Raw genomic sequence first — 9,780 nt, 5'->3', positions numbered from 1 at the left:
GGGTTGCTGAGACACTATGGGGGTCATTGATAGGATTGGGTTAGGAATGTAGGTGCATGAATCCCGTCGGTATATCTTTGTGGTTTCAAAGATCTCTATTTTTGTTGGTGCAAAGTGCTCTTACTGCGCAGGCTTGTGCTTTCAAGGTGCTCTTGCTTCGTCTCGCCAGGGAAAATTTCCCATTGTGACAATGAGAGAGAGAGAGCTTCTAGAGAGATTGTTAATAAACTTCGAGTGGATCTGGAGTCATAAGCGGTAAAGTTTCTATAGATATGTAACATGCCACATCAATAACTCTAGAAAGGACTATTGTGGGCGAATATCAATACAAATAATGCCTCATGGTGGACAATGATGGGCTAGTGTGGATCAATGGAGAAATTGTCACAACGAGGTAATAAAGATCTTCACAATGCAAACACATTAACTTTCAAGATAAAATTCCTTGACTTCTTCAATTCTCTCTCTCTCTCTCTCTCTCTCTCTCTCTCTCTCTCATAGCATGGGATTACTAGTGTGTAAGAGAGTCAAGGGATAAAAGTAACTTGAATTGAGTTAATCAAAGGCAATGCATATGATGGACACAAGAGCATAAGGGCTTATCTATTTGAGGCTTGGCTTGGCTTTGTTGATATGTGTGTGTGTGTGTGTGTGTGTGTGTGTGAGAGAGAGAGAGAGAGAGAGAGAGAGAGAGAGAGAGAGAGAGAGAGAGAGAGAGAGAGAGAGAGAGAGAGAGAGAGAGAGGGATTTTAGTAAATTTTTGGTTTTAACTTTTTCTTGTGTATAGTTCTCTAATCTTAAAATTACTATGAAAATGAGGGGCATCTGAATTTAAAAATGTTAACCTAAACTAATGGTGTAGAGAATTAAGGATCACAAGATTAATTCGAAAGAGTAAGGCTGGGTTGAGGTACAATATATTTGTGGGACCTAGGGGTGGATAGGGCAATTCATATCCGAAAATCCACCGGGTATACAGAGTTTTTAGTGGCTGTGCCAAATGGCAAGTCCCATAGTACATGGGCTCCTTCGGGAGTACTTGGTTGCTATTGTGCCCAGCTCATGGGTCTTTCGAGGTAATGCTTTAAGGAAGTGACGATATCGTCTCTGAGACTAGAGATGACAAAGCTAATGACAAAAGCGTTTCTCTATTTGAGTCTTAGAACGAGCTTGCCAATTTCTGACCCCAGCTCGAAAAACAAAAACAAAAACAAAAACAGAACCTAGGGGTGGATAGATTTTCGTGACGTCTGGCTTGGGTACGCTGGGCAATGTGTAAGCTGTGGGATGGCTTTAGATACATCTGTCAAATGTCATTTGAGCCTTATGTGGTGAGCTAAGGTAAAAGAAAAATTGAACAGACACACTCTTCACCCCTTTGATGGAGTGAGGGGGAGGGGGAATCAAATAGTGTGTGGTGTGGAGAAACCCTGGTGGGCGAGAAAGAACCAAAACGTAGAGCGGACATCTTGTGATTTGGTCGGCGTACCCGTCTGAAACCACCCAGGTCCGAAATTTTGAAGCTGGGAAAGGAGATGCTTGCAGGCGATGCTCGCTTGGCTTGTGAACGGACGCAAGTCATCCCGTGGAAGCGAAGTGAGAAACACGAGAAGTCCTGTGTATCACCTCATACAAACCCTAGATACCGCTTCACTAGGTTATAATGGTTTCTTCTGCAAATCCCAGAAGCTTTGCTAGGGTTTCCTGAGAGAAAATCCAGCTGCATTAGCGTTAGGGCTTCATCATAATCTGTCCCTTAGAATCTCCTTAAAGACCAGGGTTTCTCAGTTAGGGTTTCCCAGTCTGCCATTAACTGGGGTTTTCTCAGAAATAGGCTAGGTTCTTCCTTAGAATCAGTCTGCCGCTAACCAGAATTTTCTGAGCCAGAGTCTCGGGTTTGCTCCGGAACAGAAAGAATACATTTCACGTTATGTAGAGCCATCGCTGCAGGTGAAGCTTTTGGTTTGCCTGACCATTAGCAATGAGCAGAGAGCCTGTGCTTCCGCCTTCAGAAGATTTCCCGCCTGACCTTGAGCGCCATAGCCTGGATCGCAGCGACCCTTTTCTTGTTGTCTGCCGCTGCTTCAACGTCCTCACGGTCATCTGTGCCCTTTTCTGCGTTTCCGTCAACGTCGTCTCTGCGGTGTACTCCTTTCGCAGAGGGGAAGATGTGAGTTCTTCTTGCTCCCGTAATGGGAAAAGACTAGGATTTTCTCTGGAGATGCCGTTTTAGGGTTTTCCTTGCAGCGGGTTTCTAGTTTTCTGTACATTTTAGGGTTTAAGAGGCACTGTTTTTTGCAGGTTTTTAGTGGCATTTTGCGCTGCTATGCTGTGGTAATAGCCCTCTTTGTTGCCATTGCTGAGACGGAATGGCAGCGTATCTTTGCTTTCTGCAAGGTAAGAAATTATTCTGATTGTGCAGATGAATTGGCCCTCGCGAGCACATCAGAGAAGTTATCATGGCCTCGTGTTATGTTTGCAGATTCTGGAGTACTGGGTGGCGAGAGGAATGCTACAAGTCTTGTAAGCACTCTGCTATTATTGAAATAAAAATAAAAATTAGAGGTTGTGGGATTCGAATCTACCCATTTCTATGACTTTGAGATAACAATGCCAAAGATATGGAAGATTGTTAGTCATGTGGTTAAAACAAAATTATATCTTGTCGCAATGACCTTAAGAGTGTAGTAATATGTGTGTGTGAGAGAGAGAGAATTAATTTATAGGCAATGCCTAATGGCCTTGTCTATCATGAGTGTACCAATAATTTAACTTTAGGATGTTTTTTTTGGTTTTTTTTTGTGTGTGTGTGTGTGAGAGAGAGAGAGAGAGAGAGAGAGAGAATTCATTGGTGGAGGCTTGGGAGGTAGAGATCCCTCACTTGTGAGAGAGAGCGAGAAAGAATTCATTAGGTGGAGGCTTGGGAGGTAGAGATCCCTCACCTAAGAGGGGTGGACTATTAAGATGGGCCATCATGTTAGACATGTGCTTATGTATAAAATAAAACTTCAGGAAGTCCCGTGAAATTTAGTCCACTATGGAGTTGTTCTCACAAGCTTTGGAAAATACCATCTTGTGACCAATTGTGATCTATCCCACTAGTGATCTTGATTCTTGTCTAATGTAAAGGGTTTGGCATTATTTTGCAACACCATATAGCTTTTTGAAACTTTGTTTTTCCTCCTTCATTCCAATTTGGCCATCGGTTGGTGATTGAACAAAAGCATAGGTGTCACTCCTACACGGACATCAATGGCAATCAAGTGGCAATTTATGCTTTGTTTAAAAGAAAAATTGTAATGAATTGATTGTGTGAGACTTTGTAGTAGTTTCCCATATGATCATAGGCCCACAATCATTAGTTAGTGTCATACACTTTATGAAAAAACATAAATATCATTTACATGACAAAAGACACCCTTAAAGTCTATGATATTATATTACCATAAGACATGTCTAACATGATTTCAAAATTTTTACACATGGATAGAATAGACAAATGCTAAAAAATAATTGGTAAATGACACTTGTCGCAAAGGTAAGAAGTTGAACAAAGGCTTAAATATGTCTTAAATGTCATTTTTGAACATAAAGTAAAGGCCTACTCTTCTAACCAAAACACTACAAAAAAACTACTAAGGAAAGATATTGATTTTTATTTAAGTTCATTGTTCATTTCTTTCTTATGTAAGAACTAGTTATGCATTGTATAGTTAGTAAAGAGGACTTGGCTTTCTTATGTAAGAACTACTTATGCATTGTGTGGTTAGTAAGGTGGAGGTGGTTGAGTACTATAAGCGAGTGAGTGTATATAATGCATGACTAGCCTAAGGTTACCTAATGCTTTTTCGTAAATTTTTGGCCATTTTGCAATATGAAAACATCTACTTTTGGGTCTTTGTAGTGTTGCACTTATGACAAAAGGACTTTCAGATAAATATTCAGGGAGGCATTGGATAACGATTTTAAAAGAGATGTCAAGTTATATGCTTTTAATATGTGGTCTTGTTTATACGCTTATGGTAAGCATTGATCTTTTTAAGCTTTATGTTTCCGAAGCACAATCACCATTTGCAATATCAATTGTAAATGAAATTTCTTGTAGGGAATTCTTTGCATTGGGCACCTTAAGCGGGCCAAACTTCGAAGAGTCAATTGGCGAGATCAAGCTACCAAAGATTTGGAGGTTTGCTAATGTTTACTACAAATTACTTTCCTTTTTGAGCTTAAATGTACAAGAGGTCTCTTAAATTTTTAAAATATTTTTTTGATATAAAGATAAATATTGTGTATATGATCATTTCTTTACAGGAACTAGAGAAGCATCGAAAAGAACTTCAACGACTACTCGCTCCACATCCATGAAATCTTATAGATGCTTGCTTCACATCGTAAAATTGAAGCTAATCTTACTTATAGCCCCAAGAATAGAAAAGGGGGAAAAAAGAAACTTAGAAAAGGCAAAAAAGAACTACCACTAGCTTAGCTTGGAACTAGAGAAACATCGAAAAGAACTTCAACGGGTGACTACTTGTTCCACATCCATGAAATCTTATAGATGCTCACTTCACATCATGAAATCCAAGCTATACCTTCTCATCTAGTAGCCCCAAGAATAGAAAAAGGGTAAAAAAACTTAGAAAAGGCAAAAAAGAACTACCACTAGCTTAGCTTGGAAATCCTAGCTTTACTTACCACCACCCAAGGAAAGTAGACAAATTTCTTGGGGAAAATTTTTTAAAAGGTTTTTTTCCACTAAACATGGTTTATTGATGTCATAAAGCAAGTGTTGGTGTGGAGAAAATGGACATTGGCTTAAAGGTTTGAATTGGCTAGGGGCAATTATATTGTGCATGTTCTTTAATAGTGGTTTGAGTTATGCTCAAGCTATGTAGTTTTGATTTTGGTTCTCAAATAAAAGAAATCCCTTGCAAATTTTCCTTTAAACAAATAGTGATGATCATGCATATGGTTACAATGTGATGCTTAAACTGGACCCAACATATAATATGTTTGCAACTATGTTGATTACCCTACCTCACAATAACTTTGGAGGTAAGCATGGAAAACATCAAATAGTTTTCAAAATTTTTGATTGTTCACATTCAAGTTCATGTATGGTTTTCTCTTCCTATCAGCATTATGCATCCACATTTTGTAGGATGTTCTTAGATACCTATAAAAAATGAAGGAAAACTTCATGCCAATAGTAACTAACATATATCACTTTCAATTTCATGGCTCAAATGATAGTGTTTTCTTGCAAATTGCTATCTAGATGTTTTCCTTACTTGGAGTTCACACCTTAGGCAATAGAGATCATGAGAGCCCTAACTAATCATGTGCTTAAGGTCTAATCCTTCCTCCTATAATGAAGTATACTAGTATGCTATCTAGATGTTTTCCTTACTTGGAGTTCACACCTTAGGCAATAGAGATCATGAGAACACTAATTAATCAAGTCCTTGAGGTGTATTCCTTCCTCTTATAATGAAGTATATTGGTATGACAATATACTTGAATATGAGGCCATAGAGCATGTGAGGGCATAAATGCATGACATTGTCATGTAAGAGAGGAGAGTGGGTGCACACATGGAGCCTTGGTCGCATACAAATGTGGGCATGTAATAAATGAATACCAAATGTGAGGGCTCATTCATATTAGTTAGGTATAATAAATATTCATTAACAAAGGTTTATAATGTGAGGGCTCATTCATATTAGTTAGGTATAATAAATATTCATATTAGTTAGGTATAATAAATATTCATTAACAAAGGTTTATAATGATTGGGTGGTCTTCTTTTTGGTGAGAAGAATCAAGTGTTTTTTGGTCTTTGCCTAAAGTAGGACATATGCAATGACTACGATTAGATAACTCTTTTAAATATTCATAATTTAGTATGTGTCTTTTGAGATTTATTATTACTTGCAACTTTAGTTAACCAAATGTGTTTATCATGTTTGGAAAATTGATTGGTTAGAATCACCACCATCTATTGCTCCACTAACTCTACTTGCATTGTGGATTAAAACTATTATGTATGGAGAAAATGCTTTTGTCAAACGAAATGTTGAACGGTTCAGAGGTCTTTCCCATCGCCTAGTTAGTTAGGCGATGTAAGATGTTAGAAAACTTGCCTATAGAAATTCTCAACTATGTCAAAATTGGCATAATTATAAAACCTTTGCAGACTTAACACTCTCAAAGATTCCTTTTGTGGGAACATGAGGAGAATTTCTTATTTTAATGCACATTTACAACTCACGGGCTAGATATCAGTGTAGAATTTGTTTTAATGTGTAGAATTTATGGTCTTTACAAAGTGTAAGGACAACATCAATGAAGACTAACGAAGTAGAACAACTTTAACTTTTCCTTAAATAGCCAAAATCTTTGAAAACACAAAATTTGAAATTGACAAAGCAAGTTAGTTACTTTTAGACAATTTTATTAAGTTATTCATGGTATTGGAGTTTGAGAAGCCACATGCCTCTTTTTTATTGAGCCCACCCACCTACAACACTAAAAATTTGAGCCGACACAGTTATAGCAATCAAAAGTTTTAAAATTCCAATACTTATTTAATGCCCAACAGTTGTGGAAATTGACATGGAACACAAGAACTAACCATCATAAGGGCCAATTTCCACGTTATATGAAATTGGCAACTACCTGAACACTTCAAAATCTTGCCTTCGCACTATGATCAACCTTTTTATATCCATATCAACTCATCCGGGTACAACTTGTTACAAAAGGTTATTACAAAGAAAGATTGCCAGTCATGATAAGTCCGCATAGGTGAGATAACTAAAAGTCCATTGGGGGCGGTGAGCACACCAATAACTCGCATGCTTAGTGGACACTACACCTTAATAGTTTAATAGTTGAAACGCTCTCTTGATTTTGAAGACTTTTGAAAACTTTTTGGATCCAGAAAGTTGGTCCAAAAATAAATATTTTTGCCCCCATCCCTTCTCTTTTAAGTCAACTGATGCATTGGTACCTCTAGATACACACTCAATCTTACTCTGTGAACTGTATTCAAGCTTGTACCCTTTCATGCTTTCCTGTTGGCTAGAGCATGTCCAAGTCATGCTTCTCTTCCAACATCCTATGCTCCTATTCAATAACTTTTGGAAAGTTCAAACTTGCCATGGTCATTTGGCAAATGCAACTATTTGGGCAACAAAGGCATGTGGTTTTGTAAACTATGGAGGAATGTCATCACCATAATAAATTTGATGTTCTTTCTCCTTGGCTCTTCTCCTATCTCTAGTACTCCATGCCCATCTATACGCGACGACATGGTGGGATCATCTTGATTCCTCCCCTAGTAGGGGGAGGGCGATGTCTCGTTGTTGACATTCTATTGTCCCTTTCTGTAGCCTAGTTTGTTGTTGAAGGATTATTGCATCATCGACTCATGAATTTTACCTCCTCACATGAGACCACAAGTCATGATATCCTAGCCACTCCCCTACATGCAACTCTAGATTGAGTACTGCATTTTCTAGGACCTGTTGTGGGGTTTGTCAAGGGCTCTCTCTAGTGGTCCTGTTTTGGCCACTTCCTACTCTCATAGGCCTTGGGGGTTATCTCCTCTAATGTATGTTCTTTTATGAACTTATTTATTTGCAGGCAACTTGTTGGTTGTGAGCATCCACTATGCATTGCATGGGTGGCTGCATGTTGCATGTACTGGCATGCTTACCTTAGTAAGGTTTTTTCTTGATTCATTTCTTGTGTTGTTGTCACACTCCATACATTGGCTAGCTCTCTTCTGATTTTATCCACTTCCTAGGTCGAGGTGGTTTTGTTGAGCTTTCTTAACTTTGCTAGCATCTACTTCTTCTCTACTTTACAGTGCTTTCTTGGCTTCTTACTCTAGCTTTGGCCTAGTTCTAGAAGGCTTTAATCATTTAATCTTTAGCTGGCATGTCTTCATAGCGATTTCATTTCTCTTGTTAGCTCAGCTTGGGTAGTAGCCAGTGCCACATTGAGCTCTAATCTTGGAGCCTTTTTGCATCTTCCTCAAAGCCGTGCTCTTTTTTCACCACTTGTATTATATTTCCATCTCGCTTTTTGTTGTTTCTTGAATTCATGTATAAGTCCTTCTAGCTCCTCTACCTGTACCTTGAGTGCGGATTCATCAATCACCTTGTCTTCAAGATGCTTGTGGCCTCCTTTAGCTCTCTCAAGGGTATGTTGTCCATGGTAGTGCGACTCCTTAAATCTGTGGTCCTTAACATTGTTTCCTTGCTGCACTATGGTTTCTAATGTGTCATCATCTTCTTCCCTTCTCCACTTTCAAATTTAAAAATTTCTTCTATGGACCTCTAGCTCTTGCATTAATCTTGTGTTTAAAGTTCATCCACTTCTTTCTGCCACTTCTGTTGTAACTTTTTGTATAGCCTTGCTCTTGTCTTGTCCTCGTGTTGGATTTTCAAATTCCAATCCTATTCCGGTAATCTACTCTTGTCACTCTTTCCTACATTGAAATTCAGGGTGGCGTAAGGCGATCAGTTTGCAGCTTCAGCCTTCCCTCCAAAATTTATCCATACTACTTGGGACTGGAGCATTGTGGATAACATCTTCACATTTTCGGAGGCAACAACTATAACTAAAGTTAAAGGGGAGGATGAGAGTTGGATTCTTGACTTCCTGGATCTGCCCTCTACACGAGCCCCCTAGTTAGGTCCTTCTTTGAGGTGATCAAGAAGAGCATTTTGCCATTTCCCACTTGGTGCACTAGGGATTCCCACTTGCACCATTTCTCTTTCTTTTAGTGGGCTAAGGCCATGTGTTCTTTTCTTTGAGTATAATATAGAGGCCCGAGCAGCAGTAGCATCGCTTTTTCACACTATAGAGGAGTTATTGAATGTATACTTTAGAGATGACACCATTGCATACTTCATGGGGTTGAAAAGGGAACCTCCACTTCTTGGATCACTTTGTAGGAACAACTGAGGAGTTCTACCTGGATTCACAGGCAAGGATCAACTGGAACAATAATTGAGTAGTTCTACTTGGCTTCATGGGCAAGGATCAATTAAAAAAAGTTATGTTAAATGTATTACTTCCAGAATCGATACAAGTTCGCTCTTTTCTTAGCACACCGATCGGCAGCATATTTGTGCTTTCTGAGGCTAGTTCCGCATCAGCCTTCACCTTGGCGATTTCTACTTGTAGCCTAGAAACATTTTCTTTCACTTCTCGCTCGCAGCTCTAGTTTCCACTGCAATCTCATTTTCAAGGTCTCCTGCACCTTTTTTGCCATTGGTCGCGCCTCTTCTATCTGCCTCTAGAGAGCTGTTTTGTACTCTTCCGAGTCTCCAGGCCTTTCTCTTCTGAGTTGGTCTTCATTTTCTAGACAGTGTTGCATTTCCAATTCAAGGGCATTCAGCTCACTGATTATGTCCATTTCAAATTTTGTGCTTTTCTCTAACTTTTCCTTGTATTCTGCTGCCTATGTTTTTGCTTTGTCTCTTACTTCATAGGCTTCATATGCAATTTCCCGGGAGGGTGTGGCATCTTGCAATTCCTGCTATAATTCCTTATTTTTCTCTACTAGTTTCCTAGCCTCCTTCTCCTAGTGAGCTGCTTTCTAAGTTGTGGCCTTCAGGGCTTGCACCAAGCTATGCTCCTCACTTTCTATTTATTTCTCCTTTCCGGAGAAGTGCTTGGCTTGGAGGACCCTTGGCTTACAGGCCATTGCTATTGCTTTTGTTGCTGCTCCTTGTCTACATCATCATCTTCATCTAGGTCATGAAT

The 9,780-nt window shown here is 39.1% G+C and overlaps 1 protein-coding gene across 1 annotated transcript; it reads left to right on the top strand.

The window, feature by feature from the left end:
• The first annotated feature begins 1,563 nt into the window (after positions 1-1,563).
• On the top strand, positions 1,564-4,946 carry LOC147627118 (uncharacterized). The gene is made up of 6 exons (XM_086816158.1): positions 1,564-2,170; positions 2,302-2,397; positions 2,483-2,523; positions 3,905-4,022; positions 4,106-4,186; positions 4,312-4,946. Exons 1-6 carry the CDS (start codon positions 1,982-1,984, stop codon positions 4,363-4,365), a joined length of 579 nt encoding a protein of 192 aa, XP_086672284.1. The 5' UTR covers positions 1,564-1,981; the 3' UTR covers positions 4,366-4,946.
• Positions 4,947-9,780: the final 4,834 nt, after the last annotated feature.

Source organism: Cibotium barometz, chromosome 21 (assembly GCF_041138505.1).
Source record: "Cibotium barometz isolate CiBa-2024 chromosome 21, ASM4113850v1, whole genome shotgun sequence".
NCBI classification, from domain to species: Eukaryota; Viridiplantae; Streptophyta; class Polypodiopsida; order Cyatheales; family Cibotiaceae; genus Cibotium; species Cibotium barometz.
Note: the sequence above shows the minus strand (reverse complement) of the source record. Positions and strands in the feature narration are given on the sequence as shown.

Coding starts and splice junctions, on each gene's coding strand:
- LOC147627118 (XM_086816158.1), top strand. CDS start 1,982: ATGAGCAGAGAGCCTGTGCTTCCGCCTTCAGAAGATTTCCCGCCTGAC. Junction 2,171..2,301: donor CCTTTCGCAGAGGGGAAGAT/GTGAGTTCTTCT, acceptor TGTTTTTTGCAG/GTTTTTAGTGGCATTTTGCG. Junction 2,398..2,482: donor GTATCTTTGCTTTCTGCAAG/GTAAGAAATTAT, acceptor TTATGTTTGCAG/ATTCTGGAGTACTGGGTGGC.